This window comes from Fomitopsis serialis (assembly GCF_022376445.1).
Source record: "Fomitopsis serialis strain Sig1Antser10 chromosome Unknown B0H18scaffold_12, whole genome shotgun sequence".
NCBI classification, from domain to species: domain Eukaryota; kingdom Fungi; phylum Basidiomycota; class Agaricomycetes; order Polyporales; family Fomitopsidaceae; genus Fomitopsis; species Fomitopsis serialis.
This window is the reverse complement of record NW_025954972.1, coordinates 151,057-166,146: the sequence shown is the minus strand read 5'-3', so window position 1 is coordinate 166,146 and position 15,090 is coordinate 151,057. Positions and strand designations below refer to the sequence as shown.

Here is a 15,090-nt window from a genome sequence, read left to right as displayed (position 1 = left end):
CTGATTGGATAACAGTATACGGTGCTCTGAGGTCGCACAGAGGGTCGTGAGCAGACACCTGCCGGTGCATCTGACGACCTATGGGAAAATAGTCTGATCATGACGTACTTACAATGCATATGTAGGCGTATATAAATCCTTCGACCCTTGGGTCAGGCATCAGCCGCTGTGGTCGGCACCAACGCGTCAGTTCGGTTCGACCATGCTTGCATGTGTTTGAATGGGCGCTAGTAGACTGACAGTCGGGGGACAGTCGTGGAGTCGACGTGGACTGTTCACCGTTCAACGTTCAACGTTCAAACGTTCAACGAAATATTCGACGTTCGACGTGCAAAAGTTTAAGCCTTTCTCGTGACGGTGGTAACTGGAGGAAGGTCCAACTCAGCAAGGAGCCAATAATTTCGTAGCACACGCACTGATGGCATCGTTATGTAGGTCAGTCACCTGCCACTTGGGTGTGAATTCGGACGACATTTTCTCCTGGCAACTCGCACAAAGCTCAGACGCAACAAAATGGCGGCGTCGCATAGCAATATCAGTGGCGTGGACGTACATGGGTACGAAGGGACTTGGAGGAGAAGAAAACCTAGTTCGCCGCCGGAAGAGTGAGGAGATGCCGAGAAGCACGAAGGCGCGGGCTCGAGTCGCTGTGGCAGGTACGGAGGGGAAGAAATAATGAGGTGAAGGGCTGTAATTATATTGTATATTGTATACCTGCACCTTGCCTATACCGCAGCGGAACCAGGTTTGCGAGTGTTTGGATGGGCGCTAGCAGACGGAAAGCGACGGTCGAAGGACGGTCGTGGGCGGTCGATCCGCCGTTCAACGTTCAACGTTCGACGTCAAGTACAACGCTCAGCGCTGCAAAGCCTCAGCACTCAACGTCTTGAACATCGACTCACAGTGAGTTGACTGTGCGCATCGTCGCCTGGTGAAGTGACTAACTGATTAGGTGCGTAGCTCTACGGTTCCCTGAACATGCTCGGCACCGTCTACCCGTAGATCGACCATCCGTTGGTGGACAGAAGCTGGTGGGCTCCCGCTAACCCCGCCTGTGCACGAACAATTTGCTGACATCGAACGCAGAGAACGTCAGCTTCTCGTACGACGGCCGGAACCAGAGGAAGGCGACCCCGGGTCTTCGACTTCCCCTGTTTTGTCTTCCAGCCTCGCTCCCTTGTCATCCTTCTACTGGTCTCGCGTGTAGCGTACCTCGTCGTCGGCGACTGAGCTTCGCCGAAACCCCGGATTCAGACTTCCGTCGTGCCAGTAAGCGGCAGGGGACCGACAGCCAGAGCTCGCCTGCTTCCATTCACTGGACGCTCTCTCCCTCTGAAGCCACATCCTTAGGCCTTATCCTTCGTCCTCGAACCCACCGCGCGCCATCAGACTCCCAGAGTTCGGCCAATAGTCGGCTGTGTATGTTCAAAGCCTTGTATGATGTTGGCCCCACGACTAACGCGCACTGTCTAGGTACCTCATCAGCCAACAGAAAAACGTAGCTAAAGGCAAGCAAGGTCACCGAGCCCGGCAGCACCCTGTTAAATGTCGCTAAGGGCTCGATCGTCGCGCTCGCCGGTCAACTGTGCGCCCGCTGCCCTACCGTCTCTACGACCTGAAGGAGGGACGCACCCATTTCCGTATGAAGTTCGTGTCGTGGACGTACGCTTCACGGACGGCGTTGTGATGCCGCGGGGCAGCTGCGGGTTGAGGAGGGTGGGAATGGGCTGTTGGTCTGCGTGCTCATTAATCATTGTTGAAGATCCGCAGCGACCATTGCACTTCTCCACTCCTGCCTTTGGCATCCGTCCGCGTCGGCCCTCCCTGCCTCATTGATTCAGCCTTCGTAGTGCTGACATGGCTGGGCTTGTCTAGCTTCGCTAGAGGCTGTTTGCGCGCGTTCAATTTTTAGCTACTTTCGCTTCGGCCGTTCACCGTGCAAGTTCAAACAGAGGACCCTCAGACGGTGCGCTTTTCTGTCTCTGTTTACCGTCGCTTTACGTTGCGCTGCCTGGCACTCAGCTTCTCGGTCACGTGCTGTCCCCGCGTCGGGTGCAGCGGCGGTCACGAGGGTCAATGGGGCCAGATCCGCCGTCAGCCGCCGTCGACCTCCCCAACAATGCATGTGCGCAGAGGGATGGCATTGTTCATGCGAGTCGCAACTGGATAAATACGCCCTGTTGTGCTGAAGCCGTGCGCCTTCTCCAAAGACCGCCTCCACTCCGTCTGCTGATTATGGCCTCGAGCAACAAGCCGGGCGTCAGCCGCCGCCGCCCTTCTGAGGAAGACGTCATCAGCATCTCTTCGGGCGACGATCTCGGGGTGCCTGAACCGCCTCAAGCATCCGCTATTGCTCGTCACGGCTCTAGCGTCAAGCGCGCACCTGTGCCACAAGCAAACAAGCGCGAGCCTTTGCAACGGGCGAAGCCGTGCGAGGTCCCTTCTGAAAATCCTTCGAAACCCGGCAAGCGTCTGAGGGTCAACGTGGCGCAAGTTGAAGCCCGGCCAGGCTCATCGACGGCCAAGGACAGAGCGAAGCGCGTCCCCGAAGAGCGTGATGCGCCAAACGATAGGAACGAAGCACTGCAAGAAGCCCTCGTCGCCGTGTCGGGTGCCAGGGCTACGTTGCAGCGCGAGCTTGACACAGCTCACGCAACGTCGGATGAGTTGTTACAACAGTTGGCCTCTATGACTCAGGTAATGTGCTTTGTATTCCCAACTCGGCTGGGCTCAGTGTACGCCTGCAGGAACGGGACAGCCTGCAACTCATCGTTGCGGAAGGGCATAAACACAGGGTGGAAAAACAGGTATGCGTCTGCGTACTCTGCTTCACCGCAATCTCACAAGCGGTACGACCGTCTGTACTACTGAGTCGCTAATCAAGCCTCCCAGGAAACTCAGCGATTGCAGGATGAAGTCCGACGGTTGCAGGAAGAAGTTCAACGATTACAGGAGGAAGTTCAACGATTACAAGGGGACGCACGACGGCGCGAGGGCACTGTTGCGGCCGCTAAGGTAAGCGCTCGCATGGTGCCCCTTTCGTTCTCTAATTCATAACGTGTTTTCAGGGGTTGGTCGATGCTCTGCAAAGCGATTCGACCTGTACGATATGTACTTGCCGGCTGTGGCTGCCGTACGCGTACGTCTGTTGCCTCAGGATGTCGCCGTCTGTCCACAGCCTGACGCCTTCTCTATCCACAGTCTGCCTTGTGGCCATACAGCATGCCAAGCATGCCTACGAGAGTGGTTCAGCGAGGCGCTGATGCAACACCTCCACCATAATCCGCAGCTGGAATGGCCGAACCTGCAGCCTTACCGCGACGCCATTCGCAACCCCGAGGTGCCAAGGGCGGATCGTGAGCGCGCCAAGGCAGAACTCGCTAACGTTCTGGCCGCCTATCCTACTCCGCGGTACACATGTCCGATCTGTAGACAGCCGGTCCAGACGAGGCCGACCGAAGATGTGACTCTCAGAAGCGTCGTATGGGCTGTCGCTGATGCGCTCGGAGAAGAAAATCCAGCGAAGTCTAATCGCGAGACACACGGAGGCAATACTATTTGGGACGGGTTTTTCTTACCTACAGCGGACGATCTGGAGCTGGAGTGATGCAGGTTTTGCGGTTTGAGCTGAAGCATACTGCCCATGCTTATTTTTGCGAATGTCCAAATGTATAATTTTGATACCTTGATCACGTCGTTCGTACAAATGTGCGCTTATGCTCTTCTGCTCAGCGCACGCCTGGTCGACCCGAGAGTGTTTACAGACACCTTTACGCCTTTACATTGTCCACACATCCCACGTGGCAATGAAAGCCATGACAGCACCGTTTCGTCTTTGTTCTCGCTTGTCTTTGTTTTATCCGTACCGTATAAAAGACCCAGGGATTGCCAGGTTTGAAGACGACGCCGGCAGCTCGACTCACCCTCAAGGGCATGCCACACACCATGGACCCAGAGCAGTAGGTTTCACGCACACAACGCCTCTTCTCGTCGAACTGACTGGTGGTGGCGTCTAGGCACATTCGCGTCTTGCTCGCCACTTCGGTTGAGGATATCAGCTTTGGCGAAGAATTGCTGTTCGAGAGCGAAGGAGATTTGCGTCCGTCGAGATTCGTATTCGCCCAATTGCCCACGGGACAATGTGAGATTGTTATGGCGCTTTCTCATCTTCATCGAGCACTGATCACTTCTGCCATGAGTCGTTATTGCTGGCCGGGAGAACGGTGTTGTGGGGGAACTCTTCGAGTACGTGGTGCTGGGAGATGACACGAGGATAGTCGCCTTTCAGGTAAGACCTGTGACCTATGTTGTGAGTCCGCGCAATGAAGTATTGCTTACAGGTCCTCCGCACGGTCAAGTGGAAGACAGGAGAAAGTTGGTATTACGCTCAATTCGTGACGGATGCGGATTTCTTCTCCTGCATCTCTTGCTTCTCGGCGGTTAGCGACCGTCAGGAAGCACAGGAAGACCGCGCAACCCAGGAAGTCGTACGTCTGGAGGGTTCGCTTGCCCAAACTCTAGGGGGTCCCACGAACACAACGCCCCGCGATTACGGTAATCATGATGGTAAACAGACGCTTGACGAAGTGCACGACGGCTCCGATGGGAGGAACACCTCCGACTGTTCCGACCAAATACTCTTTCCGTATTTGGGACCCGTGCTCTTTGGCGCGGCCATCGGAATTATGCTGGGATGTCTCATGGGAAAGAAATGACGTCCGACCCCGCTCCGTGGCACCTAGTGAGCCGTGTCCTTGTACTACTACCAGCTGCTTCCTTGTAACCTCTGTAACGCGTGTCTTCCTCTAAACATGTATGACTTTGCCCAAGTTCGCCGTTTGGATTCCTTTGTCACCTATCACTGTGGATTGCGCGCCGTACACCTTAGCGGCGCGTGCACCAAGAGAAAGCGAACACGCCTCAAACAAGTCAGACTCAGAGCCATCAGGGTGACACTTGAGCTCTGATATCGAGACGGTCTTATAGTCGGTTTGGAGCTAACTTAGGGGTCGATGCGACTGCTTCGGCGGGCATGCGGACTGACCGTAGGACGCCGCCGAAACGAGTGCTGCACCTTCGGGGGTCTAGGTCGCGATCGTATATAACACCATTCGCGAGTTACCAACCTCGCTCCGAGACTATGGTTCGCCGTTCGCACTCAATCAAAGACTATCCACGATTACCAGCTGTTGCTACCCGTTAGAGTTCCACCCAGCGACAGTAATCGACAACAATGGCCTCTGACCGTCTCATAAATACTTTGCCCACTCCCTTCGAGTCGTGTTCTAAACCACCTATTACTGTGTGTTACGAACAGTTGCTGTTGTTTTCCGAAAAAGTCCTTGTTCTCACACAATCCATGCTCATGCAAAGATAACGCGCGATTTATTTACAGTTTATTGATACCTCGCCCGCCCGACGAACGTACAGTACACTGCAATCGATTAAATTGCATAGGCTACATACACCTCTGGCGCGGTCACACTGCCGTTCGATGGTACCCGCTGGTTCCACTGCCGATTCTTTGACGGCTGGACAGGTGTTCGTAGTGGAAGCACGCTCGAGGATGATCGCGCAGACGTACGGCAGTGCGGGGTGGTCCGCGAGCATGGGGGTTCCCACTCCCACAAGGACGCCATCGAGCTCCGCTTGCGCGCGTCTCCGGGCGGCAGAGAGTGCACCATCGCGGCGAGGAAGCGAGGCAGGAGGTGAGCGGGAGCATACTGCGTGGATGGGTCACTGGGTGAGGGTGTGATGACAGGAAAGAGAAAAGGTGAGGAGGGCTGGGGAGGGCACGTACCTGTTACACAGTCAAGGCGATAAAATTGAACTGCGCCCGCCCTGCAAGGTCCCCTGCGCCGTTTGCTATCTGCTAAAATCTGCCGCATCGATGAACTGCGAGCCGCAGGAGGCTCGTACCCAGTGCCCAGTGAGGCAGGTAGCACACGGGCGGTAAGAGATGGTGAGGGTAAGTGCGCGAGCAGATTAGACATACGGGATGGCAACCGGTCAATGGCGGAGTACATCCTGCGGAGAATGTTCGCTGCGAAGTCCACGAGCTGCTTGACCGACAGCAGAACCGTATCATCATCGCCTTGGACGAAGTACCCAGACGACAATGTCATAAAAGCCTGGCGAGCATCCTGTATATGGCGTGTTTTAGACTCTACATTCTCGGGGAGGACGGGGGAAGCGTACTGGTCGATAGTCCTTTCAAGGCCCAGCTTGTCGGCATTTGCAGCGAACGCTCTCGTGAGCGGGGGGATGCGTGCTCAATCTCGGCATGATATGCGGGGAGGGACTGCGGCCTGACAGAACATCTTTGCGCACATGGGTGGACATCGGGCCCGGGTCCTTGAACAACAGTGTCGCGACCAGGCCCGACCTATCGTCGTTGACCATGCACGGCGCGTCGATGGGTAAGCAGTGCCTGAGGGAACATCGGACAAAGAGGAATGCACACAGGGCCTGCCGTATGCCGTTACCCACTAAGTACTTAAGTGAATCTCAATCACGTGGCCGTATCCCTGTGAGTTTGCAGTGCCACCGCCAAACGACACCGCGATGCTTCGGGAACCTCCTCCATCGAGCGACAATATAAGTTCAGCAGGTAAGTCAGAGTCGGTCTTCTGATGTCTATCCATCCTGATTGTGGTGCATTCAGGACCTGAGCTTAGCCCGTTCGAACCGCAACACGCTGGGGTCGGATCATCGGTCGCGCAGGTCGCTAGGTCAGTACCGGGTGTTCTCGGGCTAGTTCGTAGAACCCAAGACTGCCTTCACTACTCGCAACGTCGCTGCCCTCAGCGCGGGCGTTGATGCGGCGACGCACCAGCAGTCCCTTGGGCGGCTGCCGAGCACGCCTCGCCCACGTCTACGCCAAGCTCCTACAACTGCAGCTGTCGCCGCTGCACGGACGCAGACGAGGATGGGCTCCCGCAGCTTCCACGCCAAAGGCGTCTTGGAAGGACTCGCGCGGACAGGTACCCAGCCCGCAGCAAGCTCAACAAAGGATCCTGGTGGCCAGCTACCCACTCTCCAGGTGGTGGATCCGTCACCGTGCAGCAGCGCAGCTGAGGACACTCGCCTGGCTAAGCCGGCCAGTGCTCCTGTTGTTGGCTCTCCCCATCACCCTTCTCGCGGCCCACCACCTCCGGACTCGCCGCGAGCGCATCGCTGACGACGACAGCCTTCATGCGTCCCGAAGTGAGTACGTCACTTTCATGGCCTTGCTGCGACTAACCGTGCTGACCTATGCCTGGTACAGCCGCCTATGATCTGCCTTGCCGGACGTCCTCGATCACACGCCAGCGCTGGGGTCCCTCGATGCGCCCGGAAGCTCATGCGCTGCACAAGCAGGCCTCGTCCAATGGCAAACGGCGACGGAACGGCCGTCCAATGGCGTCGACGAAGGCGTGTGCGGGCCATCGAGGTCAGGATCTGATCTCCCAACACCTGTTCGTCACTCACTATGGCGATGTCCCCGCGCAGTGACCGAGCTGCCCGACAGTCGAGCGACGGGGATATCCTGCTCGTCGACGCGTCAGGTTGACTGCCATAGGTGGAAGCCGGCGGCGAGGCCGACCCGCAACTTGCTGTGCTCGTTGGCCAATGATGACGGCTCCCGTTTCCTGAGCACGCGCGATCGGGAATCAAGCATGCCAGGTGATCTGAAGGTATTTGCAGTCGGAAGGCGCGAGCGCGAGTAACAGAGTAAGTGAGTCAAGTACCGTGTCACGACAAATCAGCACTGCTCACCAGAGTCCAGGCGCTCTCTACCAACGCCAGACGACGACAATGATCTCGTCACGCGCGGCAGGCTTCCCGTGCTCGTCCGGCGTGGATAACGGGCTGAAAATCGACAAGCCGTCGATGTGCACGATCGCGGCCGGGAAGGTGAGTACATGGTCGATAAGGATCGTCAGCTCGGCACTCATGCTGCCCTTCTCTCGGCCGAAACGTCCCAGCTTCCCGCGTGCTGTTCGTAATGTCGACCTACCGTACGCGTCCGCAGACGCCGCAGGTCCGTCTCAGAACGGGCACGCCAGGTTCCCGCCCGCGCGAATTTGAGATGGATGGTCGCACTCTCGACGAGGGCGTCGACGAACCGGCCTCGTGAAACCGGAATGTGCATCCACTCACCTGCGCGCACTCCCACGCAGCCTTCTATCTTCCAATACCCACAATCTCCATTGGCGATCGTGCGTGTCGGTCGTCAGACCGAGTTCTCGACGGTCATCGCGACGCGGGCGAGCGAGCAACAGCCGGTCTGCCCAGCATACTTTGCTGGCTCGTCTGGGACGCGGTCGCGGTTTACCGACGAAGAAACGACGCATCGCGATCCGGCGAGCAGCGTCGGGCGCGAGGGCTGTCTTATTAAGTGGTGAGTGCTTGTTCAGAATGCCGCAGAGCTCTACTCACCGTGTGCACGTCTCTGGCAGTTGAGGGTGCGAGGGCAGGTGGTAACCAGGCGGCACGTCTACTCACTCCGACTCGGGTGAAACGGGCGGGGTTGTAGGTGCAAGGGTAGGTAAAGACGGCCTTTGCAGGCGGGAGTTGCGAGCGACGGGGCGTATCGCGTATGCCTACGCGCCGTAGCCCTGCTCGTCTGCGGGCTTTTTGGTGAGTGTGCACTCGAGACCAAGGACTGTGTCACTTACCGTGTGCACGCTCGAAGGCGCTGGGAACGCGCAGGGGTTTGGATAGGACGGCAGGTCTCCGGTTGTGGTCGAACGAGGGGCTCGACAGGCGCTTTCGTAAAGGAGTGCCCGGGAAGCGCGCCGGCACACGTCGTCCTCGCTCACTCAGTTCGTGCTCAAATAGTACCTCAATACAATCGCTTATACATGCCGTCCGCGGCGAGTACACTTCTACAGACAGTCCGCCCATATCTCCTCCTCCTTCGATCTAGGTTTACTGTAACTTGCCCTGTACGGTCGTACGCGCTCCATGTCGATAACCATCATCGCCAAATTCGGGCGCTCTGCGACAACAATTCGACCTATGTTGACAATGCAAGCTCTACCTGGCTGTCTATGGAGTTCTTTGCTATACAAAGCCTCATTTGGACTAAATGAATACGCGCCGCACTCGATATAAAGTGCCCCGCGTTCGTGGACACGCACTGACTTGAATCCACCCATGGCGCACCGCGCATCGATCGTCGACCCCACTCGTGGTTGGTTTAGATATCTTTAATTAGGTCCGAGTGGAAGGTATGCCTGCTTTCATATATCCGTAGAACTGTTGACATAGTTCATTCTAGGCGTTATCTCATCATGGCTTACGAAGAGCGTGTCACGTATGAAGCCATTCAAGTTGGGCTACAGCACGAGTTCGAACGTGAAGGCGAGGAGTTTCTTGACGGCAAGAAGGCTCGCCTGTTTTTCGTCCAGCTCCCCAGTGGCCGCTGTGAGTGCCACGGTGTATGTACACACTATCACTCACGTCATTTGGAATGCAACCCTTCAGATGTTTTATTGGTCAAAGCTCACAACCCGGATTCTGAGGCCGAGGGCAGATTCCACAAGCTGATCTTGACGGAGAACACCTTCTTCACGTTCACCGAGGTGCGCACCGTAGAGTCTACACACTATTTTGGGCTCTCGTTCATGCGCGCACTCCAATAGAGCCGCGCCACCAAGCAATGGCTGCAGGGCAAATTTTCGTTCACTATCAAGTTCAACAGCAGCAATGCTCTGTGGACTCTGATCAGATGTGTGCACCACGCGCGCCAGACCGCCGTCGACAACACTGCCCAGGACACTGCTGAGGACGAAGTCGATGCTCTCGAAGTTAGACTGAAGCATCTGGAGGAGATCGCTTTCACTTCTAGCTTAGAAGCCATGACGTCGGACCTCGATCACTAACCGCCAACATGGTAAGGAGGAAGCTATTGCGTCGACTATGTAATTGATCCATGCGCTCATTTGCGTCTGTTCGCAGACATCAAGGGCTTTCAGATACGATTTCTTCCCAGTGTCTCGTCACCAATCTCGCGTTGTTCGTTGTGTATTAGCAGCCATGTACTGTGACGTGTATAGTTCTAGTGAAAATGAGAGGAGTACATCGTGCTCTCGGAGTCGGAAAGTCATGTATTGGCGCTGCACATGTGATATCGGTCTACGGAGCACGAGCCTGGGAGGTAAGCCTAGTTACTTACTAGTAGGCAGACTCTAACCCCTCCTCCTCCTCCTCCTCCTCCTCCCCCTCCTCTTATTCTTTGTGGGAAGGCGGTCATATAAGGTGATCGCCGACCCTGTAGCTCATTCCCCTATCATGCGGCTGATTTTGGCGCCAATTTCTCTGCGTATGTCCGACATCTTTCAGTCCAGTGCCCGGCTTTCCTGCCGGCAGCCGTCGACTACTTATCGGCGCAAGCTCTCATCGTCAAGTTGCCAAGTTGCGAACCCTACAGTCCGGCCCAGGAGGAGTTTGTCTCGCAGATGATGCAATTCCAGTCCTACGGGCGTACCCTACCTCCAAGCTATTTAACGATGGCCCGGGGCTTAACGCCTCGCCATCACGGCATGTCGTTGCTTCATGATAGACTCGGAGTCCTTCTCAAGTCCCCTCTTCGGAACGTGCATGGATGTGGTCAGTTATGCCTCATTGCTGCATCTGACCGTAGTGTACACCTCTACTGACGTAGTTGCTCGACCGCAGATTCCCGATGCCGCCAGTCGGCATGGGGCGAGACGACGGGAAGTTGGTACGGAGACATACGCACGACGTTCGATCACAGGCGACCTTGCAGGTCGTAGGTGCAACCGTCCCGATCGTGTCACCGCGCGCAGGAGCTCGCGAAGAGGATCCCCAGTATGTCTCAAGAGCGGACAGGTCCGAAGGATGGAGTAGGGAAACGTCAGGGACTAGGACTTCTAGTTGGGAGGTCGATGGGCAGGAGACGCGAGTCAAAACGACCGCGGTAAGTCTTCCTGCCCATCAGCCCCCGCCGTCTTCCACTCCGCTCTCGCGTTCTGCACGTCCGCCAGCTCCCGACGTCCCTCTCGCCCCTCCTTGCTCGCTCTCCACACCTACGTCGCCCGTGCTTCCGCTCATGCACTCGGCTGGTGACAACTCGTTGGCGCCAGCATGCCAACTCGTTCCGGGTGACGCGCGCAAGGGGGCGCGCACATAGGCATGCTCCAAGGGTAGGTGTCGCGTTTCACGGGTCTGCGCGCGCGATGGTGACTGAATGCCTCTCCACCACAGTCAGCGGAGGCCTGGATAAGAGCACAACTCCTATCCTGCTTGCCAACCGCCTCCGAAATTTCAGCACGGCCCCCATAACACGCGTCCGCGCCGCGCCCCCGCCTTGCCAGCTCGAAGCCTGCGCTGAGAGCGTACGCGCGAGACGCGCCGCCCGCGCCGCAGAGCGCACGTGTGGTGGAGGCGGTGAAGACCACGCGGACGTGCAGAACCGGGGCGGGTACGTCCGTCGGACCGGGGCCTCTGCGGGGGTGGAACTAGCCTTTGGGGCGGGTGCACTTGTGTTATCTGCTTGACCGCGACTGCGTCCTTTGGTGCGCATATACCTTGCATCGCTGCTGGGACGTTGTCGTTTGCCAAGCAAGCATGGATGAGCGCACCGCGCACGCGTCTTGAAGGCGCATTAACATCAAGAACCGATCTACGACGCTCCTCCGACACCATCGACTCGGGCGAGCTTCAAAGACACCAACTGCATCTGGATCCGTATAACCTCTTTGACCACTCACGCCACTGCCAGCGGCGAGCTCGACGCCAGAGGATCAGGTCCAGACGACCCCGAAGAGCCATCCGTTCCACACGTACCTCCCCTCTAGCACAACCTCGCGATCGATAGCGAAGTAGAAGGTCTGTAGGACGACGAGGACACTTGCGGTGGCATTGGAGCAAGAAGACGAGCCACGCAAAGAACGCGAGCAACCACGCACGCAAGGTCGGCAGCGACGTTCCCGTCGACACGATACATGCCTCAGACATTAGTGCCGCGACGGTCTGCGACGAGGTGGTAGCGTGCCTGCAGCCGCAGTCGACCCAGACCACGGCGGACAACTCCCTGACTCAGATGGCGATCAGCGCGCTACAGAGTGGGCCTCGTGCTGATTGTGCGAAGGAAGGGGGAAGGAAGTTACATGTACATGACTTTGAAGTGAAGTAAATGCATCACGATCACCACAACATTGGCGGACTCCACCACCTTTTGGTGTTTATCGCGCAATGCTCGACGCGTGAACGAGCAGCGGTGCGATCGTCGTGGTCACAGTCCCGTCTTCATTCGTCTTGCGTGTGAGGAATCGAACCTGCCATTCATCCTGTGGTATGCTTTAAGCGTGTGCGCCCACCGTGTAGGACAGCCCATATCACCTGATCTATATAACGAACAAGGAGTATCTCCTGTGCCTCCGCAAAGTGTGATCCTCCTGTGGCTAAGCAGCCTCGTCGGTTCTTAGTTGTCAGTCTTAGACGGATACAGCAGCATGGACATACTTTCCACTCTTCTCTGCATGTGTTCAGCATATGACTTTGCACGAGCGTGCTCTGTATCCCAGGGAGGCCGTTTGGGCTGTGTAGGGGAGTGGGCATGCAGATCACTTCGTGAAACGAGCTACGGTGGCTCACTTGGTGCGTCTCTAAGCCAGAGTTGTCACCTTGACCACTCTCTGGCAGTTCGGCCTGGACAGGTGTATCAGGCGAAGCTTCTAGAAACAACGAACTGTTCATTGTGCGCATCACCTGCAGGGTGCCCGTCGCCGTGTTGTTGGGAGTAGCTGTCTCCAAGTAGTCGATGTCCCACTCTAGTTCGCCCGACGATGTATATTTCCCTGCCTACACATGTGAGTTTTCTCCTACTGCTGTCACACATCGAAAACGCCGAGGCGTCTAGATGTCGTGACTAAATGGAATACCCTCCTCCTCCTCCTCCTCGAAGAGACATACATACCACGCGCGCTAACACTTCAACGTAATTACCGTGCGCCGCTGCTTCGCTTGCGGGCAGAGGAACTTGTGATAGACTGATTGGAACATTGGATAGATCCATTATATCAAAAGTGGGTACATGCACCGGCACTCAAAGCTTCATAGGCCTCGGGTCGGCGTCAGATTCGTGGATGAGCGTCCCCATGCTTGCGAGTGTTTGGATGGGCGCTAGCAGACGGAAAGCGACGGTCGAAGGACGGTCGTGGGCGGTCGATCCGCCGTTCAACGTTCAACGTTCGACGTCAAGTACAACGCTCAGCGCTGCAAAGCCTCAGCACTCAACGTCTTGAACATCGACTCACAGTGAGTTGACTGTGCGCATCGTCGCCTGGTGAAGTGACTAACTGATTAGGTGCGTAGCTCTACGGTTCCCTGAACATGCTCGGCACCGTCTACCCGTAGATCGACCATCCGTTGGTGGACAGAAGCTGGTGGGCTCCCGCTAACCCCGCCTGTGCACGAACAATTTGCTGACATCGAACGCAGAGAACGTCAGCTTCTCGTACGACGGCCGGAACCAGAGGAAGGCGACCCCGGGTCTTCGACTTCCCCTGTTTTGTCTTCCAGCCTCGCTCCCTTGTCATCCTTCTACTGGTCTCGCGTGTAGCGTACCTCGTCGTCGGCGACTGAGCTTCGCCGAAACCCCGGATTCAGACTTCCGTCGTGCCAGTAAGCGGCAGGGGACCGACAGCCAGAGCTCGCCTGCTTCCATTCACTGGACGCTCTCTCCCTCTGAAGCCACATCCTTAGGCCTTATCCTTCGTCCTCGAACCCACCGCGCGCCATCAGACTCCCAGAGTTCGGCCAATAGTCGGCTGTGTATGTTCAAAGCCTTGTATGATGTTGGCCCCACGACTAACGCGCACTGTCTAGGTACCTCATCAGCCAACAGAAAAACGTAGCTAAAGGCAAGCAAGGTCACCGAGCCCGGCAGCACCCTGTTAAATGTCGCTAAGGGCTCGATCGTCGCGCTCGCCGGTCAACTGTGCGCCCTCTGCCCTACCGTCTCTACGACCTGAAGGAGGGACGCACCCATTTCCGTATGAAGTCCGTGTCGTGGACGTACGCTTCAAAGCCTATCGAGCGTGGTCAGTGCGTATTCCGTACATACGAGTCATTGTTGACCTATGCGCTTCGGGTAGAGTGATCCCTGCCACCACCCCGACGCCAGTGTCCTTTGATGCCCAATCGATCTGGGACCAGTACGTCGGCAAACACGACGAAAGACATCAGCACCAGGACGGTCCACTACCCACTACCCATTCAGGCGAGTACGCCCGTGCATTCATGCGACCCGCTCGCGAGACACGTACCTCTAAGAACGCACGGCCGACAGCGGTTACGGACGCACCTCAATTGACGGCTAGGATGCCCGAGACGTGGCTCAGCCGAGCTTGCGCAAGGCTGTCAAGGTCGTCCCCCAGGATAGTGTCGTTTTCAGCGCGAGCATCGCCTACAACGTCAGGTACGGTCTTCTTGGCTGCTCTCTACTCCAGGTGCCGATGCTGATGATGGCATAGTTATAGCAAGCCCGGTGCGGTCACGAAGGCCGCACGTATGCCCGAGCGGATCACGAGCTTCCTAGACGGTTACAGCAGGATGGGCGAGCGTGGCGTGGGGCTGAGCGGGAGAGAGGCAGCATGTGGCGATCGCCGGGACGCTCCTTCCGTCCCCCGGCTGCTTGACGAACCTACTAGGTAAGGATGGCTGCGCTGCTGCTGTAGACCTTATCTCACGTTTCTGGTGTAGTGCGCTGGAAGCCGCGACGGAGAAGGACATCTAGAAGGCTCTGCAGCGCCTCTAGATCTCGGAGAGACGGTCGTCGGTGGCGATCACAGACAGCTTTCGGTGCGTATCTACCGACGGGTGCCTCGCCTTCACTCATGCCTTCCGACACCGCGAAGCGTAGTGTGGCTGGCCCAGCATCACCTCGGCCTTGGAACAGGCACGCATGGCGTCACTCCGCCGTGGCCCGCCCGCCTTCAAAGTGTTGCCAGATATGCATGCCAGTGCTACGCCCAGGGACCGTCTTTCCCATGCATATTGTCGTACCCCAGCTCTTCGCTGCTGACAGCCCGTCACACCTGTGGTTTGTGCGTGTCGTTTAGTTTCCACAGCCTAGCA

At 57.0% G+C, this 15,090-nt stretch overlaps 5 protein-coding genes across 5 annotated transcripts; all 5 read left to right on the top strand.

Moving 5' to 3' along the window:
- Positions 1–2,235: 2,235 nt before the first annotated feature.
- B0H18DRAFT_1116089 (uncharacterized protein) lies at positions 2,236–3,607 on the top strand (the record flags this gene model as incomplete). The annotated part of the gene is made up of 5 exons (XM_048033358.1): positions 2,236–2,697; positions 2,748–2,807; positions 2,893–3,015; positions 3,069–3,139; positions 3,202–3,607. The coding sequence occupies 5 exons, from the start codon at positions 2,236–2,238 to the stop codon at positions 3,605–3,607; spliced, it is 1,122 nt and encodes a 373-aa protein (XP_047896889.1).
- A 338-nt stretch (positions 3,608–3,945) lies between these two features.
- Positions 3,946–4,715, top strand: B0H18DRAFT_952516 (uncharacterized protein; the record flags this gene model as incomplete). Its single annotated transcript, XM_048042115.1, has 4 exons — positions 3,946–3,959; positions 4,017–4,141; positions 4,200–4,309; positions 4,341–4,715. The coding sequence occupies 4 exons, from the start codon at positions 3,946–3,948 to the stop codon at positions 4,713–4,715; spliced, it is 624 nt and encodes a 207-aa protein (XP_047896888.1).
- A 1,849-nt stretch (positions 4,716–6,564) lies between these two features.
- On the top strand, positions 6,565–7,494 carry B0H18DRAFT_1116087 (uncharacterized protein; the record flags this gene model as incomplete). Its single annotated transcript, XM_048033357.1, has 5 exons — positions 6,565–6,610; positions 6,665–6,731; positions 6,808–7,059; positions 7,097–7,206; positions 7,268–7,494. The coding sequence occupies 5 exons, from the start codon at positions 6,565–6,567 to the stop codon at positions 7,492–7,494; spliced, it is 702 nt and encodes a 233-aa protein (XP_047896887.1).
- A 1,647-nt stretch (positions 7,495–9,141) lies between these two features.
- On the top strand, positions 9,142–9,869 carry B0H18DRAFT_952515 (uncharacterized protein; the record flags this gene model as incomplete). Its single annotated transcript, XM_048042114.1, has 5 exons — positions 9,142–9,178; positions 9,203–9,215; positions 9,266–9,411; positions 9,472–9,569; positions 9,630–9,869. 5 exons carry the CDS (start codon positions 9,142–9,144, stop codon positions 9,867–9,869), a joined length of 534 nt encoding a protein of 177 aa, XP_047896886.1.
- Positions 9,870–14,146: 4,277 nt separating this feature from the next.
- B0H18DRAFT_1116085 (uncharacterized protein) lies at positions 14,147–14,749 on the top strand (the record flags this gene model as incomplete). The annotated part of the gene is made up of 4 exons (XM_048033356.1): positions 14,147–14,275; positions 14,334–14,431; positions 14,487–14,663; positions 14,716–14,749. The coding sequence occupies 4 exons, from the start codon at positions 14,147–14,149 to the stop codon at positions 14,747–14,749; spliced, it is 438 nt and encodes a 145-aa protein (XP_047896885.1).
- Between the last annotated feature and the right edge of the window lie 341 nt (positions 14,750–15,090).